Source organism: Centrocercus urophasianus, unplaced genomic scaffold (genome assembly GCF_019232065.1).
Source record: "Centrocercus urophasianus isolate 14NV4802_14NV808 unplaced genomic scaffold, USGS_Curo_1.0 seq_13, whole genome shotgun sequence".
Taxonomy (NCBI): Eukaryota; Metazoa; Chordata; class Aves; order Galliformes; family Phasianidae; genus Centrocercus; species Centrocercus urophasianus.
In genome coordinates this window covers 44,175,521-44,194,085 of record NW_024884475.1, presented here as the reverse complement: position 1 = coordinate 44,194,085, position 18,565 = coordinate 44,175,521, and the positions used below count along the sequence as shown (strand labels likewise).

Below are 18,565 nucleotides of genomic sequence, written 5' to 3'. Positions count from 1 at the left end.
CAAAAACAGGCAATGCACAGCCTGCAAAATAGAACACAGCTCAAAATTGGACTAAAATGCCCCAAATTCCAGGCCTAGATTGCAGCACCTCTGTTCACCACCTTTCCCCAGGATAGAGATACCTGAAAGACAGCCATGGTTGTCACTGAGCTCTGCCATCATCATGCTATCCTCCAGCTAAACGCATTGCTGTAGCTGGGCAGAAGCATGGCCATAGCGACATCCTCACACCCTAGTGGGAAGTAAGCAGAAGTGTGCCCACCTGCAGCAGGTGATGGCCCTCTGCTCCCCCCAGAAATGGTGCAAATAGAACCATAGAACCATTAAGGTTGGAGAAGACCTCTTAGATCCTAAGTCCAACCACCAACCCATTCGCCATGCCCACTGACCACGTCCCTCAGCACATCTCCACAGTTCTCAAACACCTCCAGAGACAGCAGCTCCACCCTTTCCTTGAACCCTAAATCCTAAGCTTTGAGAGCCAGAGGGACAAAAGAAACATAAATACAGTGAATGATAGGGCAGCTGGAAATGCTGCTCCCAACTTCTGAGCATCTTGACCACATGCACCGATCCAACCCTAGCCATGGGCTGGTGTTCATGTTTCTGTTCACGCCAGCTGTCTGACATCACCTCTGGGGGCCACAGGGTCCAAGCATGGTGACACTACGTGCACTGTGTTTCGCTGGACAGAAATGGTCACCAAAAAGTGCTTTATGCATAACACTGCACATTACACTTCTCCAAATGCCTCATCAATGCAAACACACACACACACCTCAACACCAAAGCACATCGTGACATCTCACATCTACTGAATCAATATAGCTCAGAAACTTTCAGGTTACATCTGTATCTACCTGGTGCCGGCTGAACCACCCTTCCTGTTCTTGGTTTTGTTTTGCTTTTTTTTAATATGTCTTTTTAAGAATTCACTCCACTTTGGCCAATATAGAGCATTAGTTGAGTCAGTCTGGCTGAGGGGCAAAAAATAGCCATCTCTCTGTCTGCACTTTAAAATAGCTCCTCCCCAACGGGAGTCAAATGTTCCCGGTTCAGGAGGGATGTTTATTTCTCTCCCTCTTTTTTAAACTTTTAATTTCAGCTTGCGTAGGCAATGTGGTCAAACACAACACAGCCCAGCACTGCGGCTCAGGGGCGACAGACTCAAGTCTCTAATACAGAGAGCACAGCACACCCCGGAGGACCAGCACTCGATTTAGCAGTCACATACAGGCAGCAGCAGCAGTGTCGGAGCCACTTCCCGCTCATCACCTCCATACGTTGCGAGTATGTGAGGATCTGAGTCCTGGCTGCTGTTCTTTCTCATCTCCCGTCAGGAAAATCACGTTACAAACACAGCTAAAACAGGTTTATTCAAAAGTGATAATGAAAAAAAGAAAAAGGAGAAGCAATGCACAACAGCAAAGCGATGATTGGTTTTGACAAACAGAGTTCCCCCTTGGGCTGGCTTTGTGCTACGCAAATAGGGCGCAGATCAGTGCTGCAAGGAGGGATGAGCCCAAGGAATCCGTGTGGCCACAGCCAGGAATTCCTACAGTTATTTTAATAAAGAGCAAGAAGGGGAGAGTGGGACACTGGGATTAGATGAACCATGAAAGCACCTTGCGTGTATGGCTCTACCTTAGTTGTAGAAACGTAGATGATGAAGTAAATAGACTTAAAAACCCTCTTCTTCTTCTTCTCTTTTTTTTTAATCTTATTCTGCATGTGCTTGTTTTCATTTTCTTTTTAATGAGATGCCACATTTTGTTGACATTTTTCCCCTCACTAAATTCTTAGGAAATAGCTCAGCTACAAAACACTCACTGTCAGCTCATACGTATTTATTGTCACGCTCTCACTGAGTGTGAGTGTAGACAGGGCATAGGAGAGTGCCATCTCTCATTAAGAAGTGTAAGTTTTAAATTTCAGAAAGCCATATGAACACTTACTTACTCAGACTGTAAGAATTCCAGTCCGAGTTCTGGACGCCCTCAGGAGGCATTTGAGTTTTCATTCCTTGGGGGTAAAATGGACAGATGGAATCAAATACTCATTTAAGTTGGTACAGAGGACAAAATTTAACCCCGCATATAAACCAGCATTATACAGTCCCTATAATTACCACTGCAATTATGCTCATAGCTCCATCAGCACTGTCTGGTTGAATATAGACCCAAGCCCCTAGCAAGCCCTAGAGAAGGCACAGCAGACTCCAAATGCTTTCACACCATTTTTTCCCTTCAGTAAATTTTTAAAAAAGAAAAAAAAAAAAAAAAAAAGAAGACAAAAAAAAAAGCATAGACACATAAGCAGATATTATGGATACAACCACTGGTGTATTTACACAATTTCTTTACGTATTCTAAAGACCACCTGAATTTCAAGGTGTTTGCATTATTCCTAATGCAGTGTAAAGCAAATCTGACAGAAAAGTCAGGTCTTTGACTTGCTTTATTTCAGAACCAGGACCGGCACTGAGGTTATATTGCACTTGACCTACAGGAAACCTGTGAATCCATCCTTTGCACCTGGTATGCAAATGGTGGCTCAACACCACTCCCTTGTGGGCACAGGTGTGAAGGTCTATGACTGCACTGAGCACACAGATGAGCACAGCTCCAATAACAACAAACCTGTCCATGCAGTTCCTCCTGCCTGGCAATAAAACACAAGACAGTTGTTTTACTAAGACAAGCTTCCCCCAGCTCATCCTCCTCTTACTTTGCTGATGTTCATTTACCAAGTGTTCAGTCCCAAGTCTACAGACATCAGAAAGCATCTTGCCACTGACATGGCTCCTGGGCACACAGGCAACAAGCACAGCCCTGAAATGCAAACTGAAGCCAAGGCAGCAATGCAAACTATGGGGACTGCTGGCATAACACAGGTATGCAATGAGGTCTTGACCTTCTACTGCCAAACCACCATAAATACTGCCACACACCTTGCCAGCTGTCACCTCCCCATCAGACACACTAGCATCCAATCCATTGTCCCACGCCAAATACAGGTGGGGATAAGATATAATTATTCAGTTTCCAAGTGATATCATCTAATGAGTCACAACAGTAATTTTGAGGTTGCAGTCTTCCAGGGAAGCAGCCACTTGGCTTCTTTCCCCCCCTATACTTAACCCTGACAAGCACAGCACCTCTTCTTGGGCCTGGATCCATCCATCCACAAACAAAAGCATTCCCTACAATGACCCCTCTGGCACAGCAGGGCTTGCTATACACATTCCCAGTGAAACCAGTCAGATATTGCAAAGAGAGATGTTTGTGGCGTACCATAAAGCTTTGAATAAATAAGAAGGATCATCTTTTTTTAAATGCACAACAAAAGGAAAAAACATAAGCTCTGAAAGCTCACCTCTCCCTTCAGACGCTGACTAGCCGACAGGACAGCAGAATTTCAACTCCAATAGGCATCAATCAGTTTCCAGGCAGAGAAGCAGAGATAAAAGAGAAAGGGATTTATAGAGTTTCTCATGGTATTTTGTCAAAGTTTTATTTCCTGCATGGACTACAGAAACAGGGCTTGGCAGTGATATTGTTCCTTTTTTTTCACTCGTTTTGATTTATTACCAATAAACTCTGTAGTTGGCCATACAGAAGTTAAGTTTTTGTACAGTGTAGGAGTGGATCCAGCTGCATCTAGGTCCTTACCTTTGTGATTCAGGGGTTAAGAGAGCAATGAGGTCCCCTCATGACACAAAGGTAGGGCCTCCTGTACAAAGATATTGAATCTTTGTGCAGTAAATAATCAAGTGCATCCAGCCATCTCCGAACTTGTTAGACCATCATGTAGCATTGTACCAATAAACATACTCCTGCTTCTCTTGCAAGTCAGGTGCACAGTATAGTTGTTTCCACACACAGCAGAACAACTTGCAGATTTTCACACATATACCAGCTCCCTCTGCTAGCATCATCACTATCTGAGAGATGGCACAGCCATGGCAACAGCACTAACACAGATAACTCAGGAATTATGCAAGACTCCAAGATTTCAACTGATTTTTTAAAAAATTACTTATTTATTATTATTATTTTTAATTTAGAGCTTGGCTTTTCTCTCTTTTTCTTTCTTTCCCTCCGCAGACTTGCATGCACATTGCACGGTATACTGAAACAGCTCTGCAAAACTTAGCAAGGACCAGCATGCTCCTTGCTTTACTTGCTTGCAGCCAGGCAACATGACTGTCCCAGCTGATCTCTTGTTCAGCTCTTTTGGGGCCAGAGTGACAGAAACTATTGCACCCATTCCCTTTGGCACCCCTCCCCCTGAAAGGCTAAATATGCCCTTCCCACACTATTGCTGAGCCCCACTGGCCCAGAGCCTGCGAGCACTGAATGCTTTTTCTCATTTGATTAATTCAGCAGAATTTCACTAATTCATCCCCCAACCTCTGCACCTCATCCAGTGGATGCCCAGGACTGTGCATCATTTCATTTTACTGAGATCCAGAGTCAGACCTTCCTCCTCAGAAGCTCACAAAAAACACGCTTTCTGAAAGATTCCATATTCAATGCCAAAATACACCACAGGAAAAATCTGCAAGGCTCACGGATTTCCAGTGCACCAGTGGCTAACCAAGTAGGAACACCTCCTCTACTGCTATGGTACAGTTTCTTATTAATTTCTTAGTTAAAACTCAAAATGTCTTTTATGTAATCCTCTATTTTTTTGTTGCTAGGTTGTTCGTGTTTTTTTTCCAACTGAATTTCTTAGAGTATTGTTTGCTTTAAGGATAAACTGTATGAGGCATTTATGCCTGCAGCAGTGTTTTGTGGAAGGCACAGTGTAATTATTGTGTTGAAAAAGGTGACCTTTATTTTACCAATGAGACCATTATTTTCCTTCTGATTCCACAGAACAATAAAGCATTATACGATGACCAACAAAAAACATACAGTCGTCTACCATGAGAGGTGCGTGGTGACCTGATTTCCCACAACACCTGCCACATCTCCTGCAGCATCAGTTCAGGAACCTCCTCCAATAGACAGGGATACAAAAGGCAAGGTACAGCCTTGACCCTTCCCCTAGGCAAGAGCTGAGGCAGGAGGTGTGGTTGGTCTTGAGGAACCTTTCACAAACGTGGTTGCAGAACAGGTAAAAACCTGCAACACGTCTAGCATCTGCAAAGGAAACACAGATTCCAGAATGCGATAACAGACAAATTTTTATCATCCTGCCTACTTAAAAGGTCTCATTTTGGAACTTCTCAAATTTAATCAAAATAACTCTTTATTGGCTTGAATTTGGCTTAAACTACATGGGGCAAGGAGTGAGGGGGAGTGTGGAAGAAAAAACAGAACTTTAGGAAAAATAAAATCAAATGCCTTATTTTGTAGAAAGAGTATAATAGGTCTAACAATTTATATTACACGAGAATTGTTTAAAAACTATTCCCAAGGTCTCTTGACATAATGCTGTTTTTCCTATTACTAAACTGAGAAGCCATAAAGGACATAGAGCTGATGGCTTTTGCAGCTAAAGAACAGGTGGTGTCAAAGAGATTGATTCTTATCACTGGAGCAGAGTAAAAGAGTATAATTCTTCTCTTCTGAAATCTATTTTCTAATTACATTCTCTACGTTGACTCTGTTCAGATCCAACTCTGTCTTTGCTATATATATATATGCATACACATGAATTAGTTTATGGACATGTATGTGTGTACACACACACACTCCTACAAGAACTTTTGAAACAGTCTGTGCTTTACCAGCTGCACTTGAAGAAAATCTACCCTGTTACCACATCCTGATAACAGGGAGACTTTGTACAGTTCTTAGTTTCCATACTGCAATTCATGACTTTCCCTTAGATATTTGTACACAGCTATGAGTACTGTGATTATCATCTGCCTATGAGGTACACATATTTGAAGTATTTACCCGTGAGGATGTGGGCATCAGCATCTGCATTTCCTGCTGAAACAGACTGTATCATTTTACCAAGGTATTTCAGGGTATGTGAGCAAAAGCTCAGTTCTGAAGCCTCTATTGCTTAAATGATTATGAAAAAAGTTGCAGTGTCTTTTCACATTTGACTCAAAAAACTCATCATGAGTCCCATCCTCATGAGACAAGAATTTGTGCCCACTGTACACAATGAAATACTGAGTTCCAAAGCTGACTTGCCTTCTCATTCTCTTTCCCAAATCCTGGACAGCTGCCACACTCATTAAGGGTGACAGAAAAGGCACCTCCATTTTTCTAGAATTAGGTCTAATGACAAAGGACTATGCAGAATTTTCTCCCACTGCCAAAGCTGAAACTAGGTCAGTTTACATACTTTTGTTTATCACAAGGCATTCATCACCTTCAGCTGCAACCTCTGCCAATTAATCATTTCTGGGTGGCATTTCATAAGCCTTGAAAACATGATGGCTGCATTGGATTTGCTGTGCCAGTGGCTGACCAAAAATGCCCAATTAGAAACAAAACACAAAGGAAGCAGTAAAAGCTGCACTTTCCACCTCATCTATTCTTGCAGATGGTTTTCTCTCACTTCCCATTTAAGCTGCATACTTCATGCTGTGAGCAATGACAAACAGTGAGCCTTGGTGAAATTCCTGGTTGATGAAGGGGAACTGGTCTTAGCTATGAATGGGCAAGACTGGCAGGCCAGGTATCATCACCTGAAGACCTCTAGACAAAAAAATTGTGTCATTGATCACATTACAAGTGACTGCTGCCACACTTGATAAGAGTGGTAGCCCCTGTGTAGTACTTTTGCCAGAGATAAGCTCATGAGTAATTTCTGGTCACCAATAGTGCATTGCTCACATGCTCACAATGACACCAGCAACTGCAGGAGCACTAAAAGTGAAATAAAGCCATAAACAAGCATCTCTGCAACCTGAGGTTTGAAGACATTATCAGAAGTCTAGGTAGAACTTGAACTGGTGGTTATAACTTTCAGGCTTCCCAACAGAAGAGATGCAACAACAAAAACTGGAGTTGCTTAATATGACTTAGTGCACCCACATCCAATAGGGCTGAGTAACAGGAGCATCCTTAGGTCCATCTCCACACAGCAGCTCTGTGCTGTTCTCTGGAAAAAAAACAAAACATCATTCCAGGGTTGTCTACCCAAAATAGTTGCCATCTGTCAGGACAATTTTTTTTTTTTTTTCCCCATTTTAAGCCGAGATGCATGCATCCTACAGGGGACTCACTGTAGGAGTGAGTCAAAGCTTCTGCCTCCTCCAGGTTTCAGGCAAATAAATTTCTTCTTTCCTAGACTGGAAAAAAAAAAAAAAAAAAAAAAAATCGTTGAAAGCCTAGTTAGCAATGCTTTCTCAGTATGCCAGGTGTTAAATTCTCCATTTCTCGGAACAAGATACTGCTATGCAAGAAATCCATTCCATGTTTGTCTTTTGATCAAGCTTCCTTACAGATCCTCATTGCAAAGCACAGTGACTGTGTTTCTTGAGGCAGGGGCGTGCTGCTTTCAGAATAGCTCCATCTGCAATACTGACAGTTCTGCTCATCTGAAGTGACACAAAAGCTTGTTTTTAGAAACACAGTTCTGTGGGACAAATTTGGAAATGAAGGAAAGAACAAAGTGTCTTCACATTTAGATTTCAGGGTAGAAAAAAGAATAGCGTCACAATGCAAATCCTTGCATCATATGACAGATAATGCTGAGCTTTTTCCATGACCGTCATCTTCGTTACTGTGCATTACATTTGCATCTGACCAGGCAGTAAGTCTGTAACAAGAATGACTTGTCTTTTCTAACATCAGAAGACTAAATGAGGAAGTGCAAAAAAATCCGACTGCCATAAACCATGACCTTTACAGTGAGAAGGGCAGCAAGCCTACAGGAAGAGTTCCCGGTGCTTTTCTCTCCCTAAGCTCAAACTTCGCATTCCTTGCCTCTGGCTCCAGTAAGCCACCTCAAATCCTTCACCCAAATTGCTTGTACAAAATAAAACTGTTCTCTTGGGCTCTGGCAAAAGGTCCTGGCATATTTCACAGTCATTCCCTGGCACTTCACTGAAAATGAAGTGATGCCAAGAGAAACATTCCTCTCAACCTTGGAGGATGGAAGGGCTACAGTCCATTGTGCAAAGATTTTTTCTCTCTTTGTTGAGGCAGCTGCTATGGTTATTGACTTTGCAGCTTTCATGACAGTAATCCCAGCTTCCCCCACCGCTCCCTCTTCTTTATGAGTGCAGCCAGCATTGAAAAATATTTTTTTACTGTGGCTTTTGAAGTAGTCTGGTAGTTTCCATCCACCTATTGCAAACAGCTCCCAGCATAATGGAACTGGTAGCATAAGACAAGAAATTACCTATTTCAGCAGTGAGGACCAATATGAGGCACAATCAGCGCTCTAAAAACCAGTGTGAGGAGATGCTTCCTGCTCAGAAACAAACCTTGCTGCCCTCTGAGAAAAAGTCAAGCAACACGATTAACAAGGGCAATACTTGCACAAACATCATAGCTCAAGAAGGAGTTTAACTCTTAAAGATGCTGCTTACTGTTTAGGGCAGATTAACCTGTATTTGGGTAGTTTATAACTGCTGGCAACTCCTTTGGACTACTGTAACACGAAAAAAGATACCTGAATAGGCTGTATTCTTATACTCAGTTCAAGACTGTCAAGACTTCTCCAGTAAATAAAAAGTAATGGTTCTCATGGGCCACTGCAGGTTGGTGATAGGAAAAATACCACATCAAATTTCTATTTTGTTACATGAACTTCAGACTGACTTCAACTACATTTTTCATTATTTGGACAAAGGCAGAGGCAATGGAGCCAGCTTGCAAACCAGTAATTATAAATTTATAATACATTTATAGCTATCAAACTGCTTTACCAAAACAAATACATGTAATGGGGTTTCAGAACTGAGAAACTCAGTGCCCAGAGCTGTACTGCTGATTTGAAATAAAGAGAAAGGAAGGCTATGCAACTTCTAGTACTACCATTCAAGTACTTCTTCCCTACCAGGTCTTCAAGAACACAGCATACTGTTACTAGGGCTCTATATCTATATTGTAATCAGATGTAGGCATGGCAACAACCAGATTGGTTGTTTCTTAGCTCACATAAATACGAGCTTCCCTGGAATCCTCCTTTTGAGGTTTTGGTCTTCCCCCCCAACCAAGAACATTTTGAAAACATACACGGAGCCTCATTTGAATAACATTTGAATACAACTGACCCAACTGACTGAACTACTGCTAATGTTTTCATGTCCGAAAGCTTGACCTGTAAAAAGAGACACCATGAACTTCAGATAACAAAGTGATAAGTGTTTCACTTATGTCGATAAAGATACATGGAAAGGAATGAAGATGGAAACGTGAGGTAGAAATTGAAAATATTTTAAAGAGCAGCGAGGAGAGGACAGAAGAGAATTTCCAGAGATAAAAACAGTCAGTAGAATGCAAACAGGCACAGAAGCAAAGTGAAAATCCCAGTGATTACTCACAACCACAGGGAAAAATATAGGACAAAATAAAAAACAGGACGAAAGCAAAATAGTGAGTAAGATCAAGGAAAAACTGAAACAATGTTTTATTTTTTGTGTTCCTGATGATACAGCTACTGCCATATGAAATTCCAGTGCGTATGTACTGCAAAGGTGAGAAAATATGCTAGTGATTTCTGAAAGGTGAAAACAAATTGCCTTTCGCCCATTTGAGAACATTAGCACAGAGTGAAGAAACCCCTACATGCTCTTCCAGCCATCTGCCCCATGCTACAGTGCAGCACAGTTGGGTTTGGTGCTTCCTGAGCAGGAAGGCTCTAGAGCCGGTGGATGTAGCACACACCCTAAGTCTTGTAAATGGGGCAGAACCAAAGTGCCCTCTAGATCATAGAATCAAAGAATATCCTGAGTTGGAAGGAAACCTTAAGAATCACCAGGTCCAGTTCCTGGCTCCACACAGAACCACTCAATATTCAAACCCTATGTCTGAGAGCACTGTTCAAATGCTCCTTGAAATAAATTGATCAAGATCCTTAATTTATATAGCACTGGGCATTGCATAGAAATGTTGGGTTTTCCGACTGACCTTCAACCTACAGCAGCCGCCACATCGCTTCCATCAATAATTTCTAAACCATGATGCCTACACCCTAACTTTGTTTCATTTCATGTTGCTTGCAGAAAGAAAACCTTCAAATCCTACCACTGAACCATTAGTTACCATCCTGATTAAGATCTGAAAAACATGAAGACTGTAGTGCTCCTGATTTGTCTTCTAGGATCTGCTTTCACCACTCCAGTAAGCACTGTCCATGCCATTATTACTATGCACTTGAACTTTCCATTTCCATGAAAACTCTGTTAGCCCAGAATTATTTATAAACAGATTTTTAATATAATTGTTTCTTCTAGACCTATCCCCTGAACTACCAATTTGGGGCCCAAGGACAGAAAACTGCAGAAAAGGTACTCTCATTCTTTAAGCAGTAAGAGGTGACCTACATTTTTCATATCAACTACATAGAAGCCATTACCACACACACACATTAGTTAGAAAAATCATACACAGATTCTCAACCACGTAAGAATTTTGGCCACAACTCTACACAGAGCATTAGAAAGACACAGCTCATCTTGGCAAGCTATACAGTGGCTGACAAACCAGACAGGCAGCTCTAGTGGTAATGGGATAGGTGGCTTCAACAGCATGATGCCATATATGCAGGCTAAGTACAGGGCTCACAGTTTTGCATTCATGGTCAATCCAAGTGGGAACTGGCCTTTATTGTGTTATTCTGACGAGTACCTGTAGCTCATACACAAAGGACTTGGGTTTCAAACCAACAAATGTTCCATAAAAACAAAATTAAGAGAATGCTGTATAGAAATAAAATGCAAGATGCCTTCCCTTTCAATAACATTTTCAAATAATGAATCACATCTAGCTATGTGCAGCTTTCTAGATGCATATCATGCTAATTCAGATAGTGCTCTATAATGAAAAAGCAGAAAGTAACTGTTCCTCTTAGAGTTTCCAGCAGAAACTTCGGTGTGAACACCTTTTCAAACAGCTTCCAGCCTACAGTTATACCTCAGAAACAACTCACACGGAAGGCATCTGTATGAAAATAAAACACAGTATCAAATACAGATGAATAATCAGTTCCAAGTGAAGACACAATATTTCCCAAAGGCACCAGCAGTTGACTATAGCCACGCCACACTGACTAAACCTTTTGTCGCTGTACTAAGTATCCTCACAAGTGAGGGGAAAAAAAAAAGAGGGGATGGAAACTTGCTAAACATGGAAAGGCTACCAGCTGTGAATTTCATGCCCTAACATTTAAAAAAAAAAAAAAAAAAAAAACAACCCCAAAAAACGAAACATAAAACAAGAAAATCAGAGTTGTATTTGTTTTTCCAATCAGACAAAAATCCTGTCCAAAGGACTTCAAATATACTCCAAGATTTATTAGTCTATTTGTTAAATCTTTGGTGGTGCTTTTTTCTCCCCCCACAGACTAAATATACTAATCCTGAAACCTCAGAGGAAGAGAACACGGGGTCTGTAAATAAGGGTGATGTGCTGTCTGGCCACAGGACCATAAAAGCAGAGGTACCAGTACTAGATACACAGAGGGATGAGCCCTGGGCTGCCAGAAGACAAGGACGAGGTGGTGGTGAGCATCAAACAAAAAACAGCCTGAGGAGCATTAACTTCCTTACTCTGCACGGTAATCCAGGCTTGGCTTCTGATAACTGGGAAAGCAACTCTGGCAGCAACAGGGAACAGCTCAGCTCTGAGCACCACCAGCCCAGGAGGCACAAGCAGCACAGCAGCATGGCTGGTCAGCAGGCTCTGAGAGGAGAAAGTCCAGCGGATGCTCTTGGTCTAGTTCGTGAGCTCAACACATGGAAATACAATAAAAACACAGTTGGCCTAGATGAAAACAACAGTGAAAGTGATGAAGAGGAAGCAGGGGAAGAAGAAGATGAGGAATGGGGTGAAGAAACTGATTATAGGGATATCAAGCACAGAACACGTGGGACAAGTCACAGAAGCCAATACAGGAGCTGGCAAAATGAGAACAGCCAGCCATCCGGTGAATTCTTGAGAGATTCCAGACTGCCAATGCATATAACCAAGAGACATAGTGAGAAATTCAGCACAGAGGAGGAAAGTCAGGAAAAACCTTACAAGGAAGGAAAGCTCCTTCTCTCAAAGAAAAATCATAATGAGGATCAAGGTGAAAAAAGACAAAGCCAAAAAAGCAAAGAGCGCTTTCAAGTAAACGATCAGCACAAACAAGAAGCAGTGATGAAAAGGCAGGATAAGGAGGGCAGCAATGCTGAGGAGGATGATAATGATAGTGGTGATGATGGTGAGGAAGATCTCAGCAACGTCTGGAGGGAAGCAGCCTATGAGGAAGAGGAGAGAATGCAAAGCAATGACCAGGACAGCATCAGTAACAAGCAAAAAGAAGAAGGAACTGCTGGAGATGACAGTGGAGTTTATAGGGAGATGGAAGATTACCAAGGTGACAAAATTAAAGACATTACTCACTCCGAAGATGATCATTACCACTATGAGCCATCTAATTCTAGCAGCAAGAGACAATTGCAAAGAAGTAGCTCTGCTGAGAACATGAATTCAACGGAAAGTGAGAATGAGGTAAATTCTCTTTAAAATGTAACTGGAAGATCAGAAGAGGGAAAAAAAACACATATTTAAGTTCCTTGTGATCAAAAGTATGCTTTGGACACAAACAAGTCTAACAATTTAATACTATTTTTGAGGTCTCACTACACATTATTATCCAGTTAGTCATGTGTCACTTCCTGTACAACACTGAAATAGGACCAGAAAGGAAGTGAGCACAGTTTACATCCCATAGGGTGCTCCAGCCCCAAGCAGCTCCACAGGCACTGCTGAGATGCAGTCCGTGCTCAATGATGCCAAGTAAGGACTGAAGCAATGGTTGTGTTGGCCTCAAGGAACCAAATGCTGCATGTCACTTATTGCAGACTGTGAGGAGCCCAGGTCTTACTGAACTCCTAACTGATCCAGAGAAGAGAGAACCCTAATGCTCTTAGAGGTCTTATCTCTCTTGCATGTTTCACATAGCAACCTCCTTCTGCAGAAAATATGGATCTGACTCAGTATGCTATATTTGTATCTAAGAAAAAAAAATTTCCAAGTATTTTTTCCTTCCAAGATTTACCACAGCTTCTGTCTCTGACTTACACAGGTTAAGACCACAGGAGGTTCATATAATGAGGAAAGTGCAAGGAACAGCACTAGGAAGGCTCTCTCGGGTGAGTAAACCCTATGCCAAGCCCACACATCACCACTAACTCACTGTGGCTTGGGAATCTGCTGGCCTGCACTTCTTTTCTGCCTTGGGCAGGGTGTGATTTCACATGACTGAGTTGTGCTGGTGCATCATTCTACACCAGATATGCTCCAGAGAAGAATTCTTTTTGCATGCCCTTGGATTTAGTGCAATTTTCTGAAAAATATATTTAGATTGTGCATACATTTTTGTGTCAGCACTACAGGCTGGGAATCATTTTCTACTAAAAGCCCTCAGTTTAACAATGCTAGCCTGAATTAAGCTGGGAACGGAATTCAGCAAGAACAGGTGGGACACATTTCAAAAAAGTTGAAAGTAAATATCAGCCCCTAAAGGAGAAATGGCCTTTTCTGATAAATCTGTTTCCCCGTGTAACTTATACGTGGGAGTGCTAGAAGTTGCTTAGAAAAGTTCACTTAAAATATTGACTTTTATTCAGTGAAAGATTCAGAAACAGCTTAAGCTTGCAAAAAAGCACTCGACTTCTTGGTGAGCACTTGTTTCTGTTTTACTTTGACTGTGCGTAGCACTTGACAGAAACACTTGTTTTCATCCCATTCTCTCTTATACTCTCTCCTTCTTGACATTATTTCTAGATCTTTGTAGGAACTTCCACTGCAAAAGAGGAAAAGTCTGCCAAGCAGACAAGCAAGGAAAACCCAGCTGTATTTGCCAAGATCCTGCTGCTTGCCCTTCCACGAAAGATTATGAGCGTGTGAGTATTACATTCAGAGCACAGCATGTGGGAAAGCCAGCAACAACACTTACAAGATACCACATTCCCCTGCTAATATTTAGAATAATTCTACCTTAAGAATCACACCAACAGGCTTGGATCATTTCAGTAACTGTCAATTTGAGTAGAGTATCAATACTTAATTGGAATAGTATAAACCTACATAGCCAATGTGACTTGCTTCCATTAGCCTCCCAGGGAACACTGTTTTTTTCCTGTCATTAAAAACAATAATTTACCCATTCAAGCTTTCAGAGTGCATAGCAAATACTAGTACACACCTAGTGTTATAATCCAGTAGCATCTCAGACACTGTATTATCACAAAAAAAAAACCCAACTCAGAGGTCTTGAAAGTTGTGTAACTACAGCCACCTAATTCTTAAGCAAGCATATTGCAACTAGAATTTTCAGTACGTCTGATTACATGCAATCTCTGCGGGTATTCCCACTGCTACGTCATATTGCAGCAACCCTTTTATTGTAAAGCCTCCATTATTGACCAGGTAATTTTTCTGAACATAGGCAGAGGGGTGTGCATGTTTATTTTTTGCTCCCTTAGGTTTGTGGAACAGACAATAAGACTTACGATGGCACATGCCAACTCTTCAGCACCAAATGTCAACTTGAAGGGACAAAAGTGGGACGGCAGCTGCACCTAGACTATATGGGCGCCTGCAAATGTAAGACCTCTTTTTCCATAAAATCTGTCTACATATGAGGAGCCTTAGAATCACCAGCTAAGCATAAGGAATCTTTCTTCTTGTTCTCTCCCACTTCTCTATCAGTTATGCACATGACAAAAACAACCTTCTAATTCTGTCACACCACTCACTTTTCCTACAGTTAAAGTTATTAAATGGCTGAATTCTAAAGACATCCCTCCTGTGCTTAAATCTGGCTGTTAATTCTATCTTCTCCTGGCACTGTCCTTTGTGTTAATACAGATGCCAGTGCTTTACCATATGAAGATTTTTTTCACATCTATACAGTATATACATCAACTTAATAGATTGAAACAAAAAATTAAAAAAAAATTATCATAAAGCTACCTAGATACCAAATGCAGAACCATAGAATCATCTAGACTGGAAAAGACCTTAAGATCCAACCCTCAACCTTAACTACAAAATCCCATCAACAATCCATGCCCCTCAATGCCACATGCAAACAACTCAAATGCACCTAAAGTCACAATCCAAAAGCTAGAGTTGATTTCTAAGATCTTCTTCAGTAGCCACGTACTCTAAGAAGAAAGAAGACTCAGCTTAGCCAGAATATTCCTTTGCTCCCAAAAACTCTGCTTTCATACAATCAGTGGTCTGAAAATGACTTCAACTGCACTTCACTGCATGATTCTACTTTTATTGTACACAGATAGGTTAAACCTGCGGCTTGCATGACCTGTGATGGATACGCACCAATCAGCAAACTCTGGGTGTATTACTGAACCCACTAAATGCATTCCCAGTTTTATATATTACCAACTACATCAATTTTAAGCTGAAGTTGAAGTCTGTTATTGAGAATCAAGCCTAACTTAGTTCAGAAATGCTTGAATAGGGACTTAACAAAAGCTTTGTGTTTTGGCACAGACATACCCCACTGCACTGATTATGAAGTGGATCAGTTCCCTCTCCGTATGCGAGACTGGCTCAAAAACATCCTTATGCAGTACTATGAACGTGATCAGGATAAATCTGGATTTCTGACTGAAAAGCAAAGAAATAAGGTAAGCGATCCACATACAAACAGGAAGATGCAGTGACATGGTTAGTACAAACCAGCTGAAACAAGTGATTTACAGAATCACAGAACACTTGAAGTTGGACCACACCTCTGGAGATCACCTGGGCCCACCCCTGCTCAAGCAGGGCCACATCCTACAAGTTTCCCTATTTCATATTAGCATTTCTGTTCTGGTTAGGGTTCTGGATATCAAATCACATGCAAGAAAGTCAAACTATGAACTGGACAATCTCCATACCATTTACAGTTTCCCAAACACACCTACATGTCCCCTGACAGTAATCTAAGCTTAGACACATTTCTGCTATAAATATTCATTTTTGTCAAAGTGGATCTAAGCCAGGTATGTTATTTTTCAGTGTGTACTTCCATGCAAGGGAAAAAAAAAAAATGCACACCTATTAACTGTTCTCTTGAGACGAAACAACATTGCTTTTGTTGTTCAGTAAGCAATTTGAGACAAACCTTTTGTCTGATCAGTTAATGGAAATAAGGATCCGATTCGTGTGGTCGATGCCATTTTCCAACTCTTCTGTTCTTAGGACATATCTTATGCTTGGCAATCAACATAGAAATATGTGAAATTGGAATGAACAGTTATGGGTGTCTTCTACAGGTTTTAATACAGTTTCATACACTGTCAATTTACAAATCAAGTTTGCAGCATGATATTCAAGGGATAAAATTGACTGATACTCAGCCTGTACAAAATACGCAGGAGGACTGTTAAAGACTGGCCCTGTAACTACAGGAGGGATCATGGCCCACCATGAAAGACTCATACTAACAGCCATGAATTACACAATATCTGATACAGCAAAGCTGAGCAGCTTACCCCAGAACTGAAGGTACGCTAACATCAGAGTCAGTTTTGCCTCCAACTGTCTGAGGCCACTGTCTTGTTTACTTGGGTCTGATGCCTATTGAGTCAGAGGGGGTCAGACTTCCTTTCCAGTCACTATTGAAGTTCACACAGTAACCACCAACACCCACCTGGCAAATCTGAGACAATCTTTTTCTACACTATACATTTAAACAATAAAAACTCATTTCCCTAGTAGTATTTCATCAAGCTTGATTTCTTCAAATTGCCTCCCTGGTGGAGAGTTCTCGTCAGGCCATGTCTTGTCCTCAAAACAAAAATCAATTTCTCTTATGTATCCAGGTCAAAAAAATATACCTGAATGAGAAGCGCCTCGTGTCTGGTGAGCATCCAGTTGAGCTTCTCCTGCATGACTTTGAGAAAAACTACCACATGTACGTGTATCCTGTGCACTGGCAATTTTATCAGCTTGACCAGCACCCCACTGACAGGTAAGAACTCTTTGTATGTTAAATTCTGACTTAGGTCAAGTTAAGGATGTTTTACTTTCCTAAACCACTTGAAGCATCTTCTACATAAAGGACTGGTGTCCCTCAGCTGATACAAGCCAGCACTGATCCTTCAAAACTTACCTCTGAGAGTAAGATTCAGACTTCAGGCCTTCAGTCATGCCACTTGACGGTGGGATTTGTGTTTCAAGGGCCTTAATCCCTCACATCCATCACACCTAATAGAACATAGCTAAGTATCTTTGCAAGCTTCTCCTGAAGATTAATGGTAAAATGACAGGACTGGTGAATTGTAAACCAATGACAGTAATAACTCTTCCAGAAAAAAAAAAAAAACCCTTTTAAAGAACATAGAATAGTTAAAATGTATAGACTTCTATGTCACTATCACTGCTACCACTTTTCAGACACTTAGAGCATCTTCGGTGACATTGATAATTTATCACAGAAGTACTCCTCTACCTGTGTTCTCCTCCTTTCAGATCACTGACACACTCAGAGCTTGCTCCTTTGAGAGCCTCCCTCGTTCCCATGGAACACTGCATAACGCGTTTCTTCCAAGAGTGTGATGGAGACCAAGACAAACTTATCACTTTGAAGGAGTGGTGCCACTGCTTTGGGATTAAGGAAGGTAAGCCTCGAAGACCAGGAAAGCACACAGTACAAAGCATTCCCACTGCTAAGTTCCAGATTTCAAGAAAAATTCTAGGCAAGCAGAACAGCAAGAGGTGCAAGGTTCTGAATTTCTCTAAAATTTCAGTATACCATTTTTAATAACAGCACTACATAAAAACAGCACTTTGACAAATGCTAATAACACTTCCTTCTCTGTTGCAGAAGACATAAATGAAAGTCTCCTGTTCTGAGCCCAGCTGAGCAGAGTCCCTGTGCAGTGCTACAGCTTGTCAAATGTGATGCCCACTCCCGACTGCAATTAACAGCTCTATAATTTTCAGTAATAAGTTGGCATAAGATTCTTGGAGGCAGAATTGAGTTACCCTCAGATAACACACGTGCCTAATCGTTGCAAATTCATTAACAGCAGTAGTGTTTAAGAACTCTAAGTAGCTCATACCTGAACAGTGTTTTCTTCTGCATGTACCAATTAACTCTTAGTAGGACTAACGTGAGACTGAGTTGTTCAAAAACCTTTCATTAGAATTATAGGATGTGAATTTTATAATACACTGAAGAAAACTATTTTGAAATAGGTTTTCTTTTGTTGTTGTTTACTGTCAGTGTAGCCTTCTGCATAGAAATATTGAATAAACAAAGTCTACCTAGATTTTTGTTTAGGTTTCTGTTGTGGTCAACTGTCATACTATTATACAATTAAACATACCTACCCCTTGACTAAAAAACACACAGGAAGAACACTAGTAACTCTTCAATAACCAGTATCTTTAAGGGCCTACACTTGCCTTTTGACTGG

General features: G+C 41.2%; 1 protein-coding gene across 1 annotated transcript; it reads left to right on the top strand.

Moving 5' to 3' along the window:
* The first annotated feature begins 10,208 nt into the window (after nucleotides 1-10,208).
* SPARCL1 (SPARC like 1) lies at nucleotides 10,209-18,024 on the top strand. Its single transcript, XM_042811434.1, has 10 exons — nucleotides 10,209-10,262; nucleotides 10,376-10,429; nucleotides 11,484-12,635; nucleotides 13,213-13,279; nucleotides 13,914-14,032; nucleotides 14,615-14,735; nucleotides 15,648-15,784; nucleotides 16,967-17,115; nucleotides 17,616-17,764; nucleotides 17,971-18,024. Exons 1-10 carry the CDS (start codon nucleotides 10,209-10,211, stop codon nucleotides 17,997-17,999), a joined length of 2,031 nt encoding a protein of 676 aa, XP_042667368.1. The 3' UTR covers nucleotides 18,000-18,024.
* The last annotated feature ends 541 nt before the right edge of the window (nucleotides 18,025-18,565 follow it).

Coding starts and splice junctions, on each gene's coding strand:
- SPARCL1 (XM_042811434.1), top strand. CDS start 10,209: ATGAAGACTGTAGTGCTCCTGATTTGTCTTCTAGGATCTGCTTTCACC. Junction 14,736..15,647: donor CTATATGGGCGCCTGCAAAT/GTAAGACCTCTT, acceptor GTTTTGGCACAG/ACATACCCCACTGCACTGAT. Junction 15,785..16,966: donor CTGAAAAGCAAAGAAATAAG/GTAAGCGATCCA, acceptor TTATGTATCCAG/GTCAAAAAAATATACCTGAA.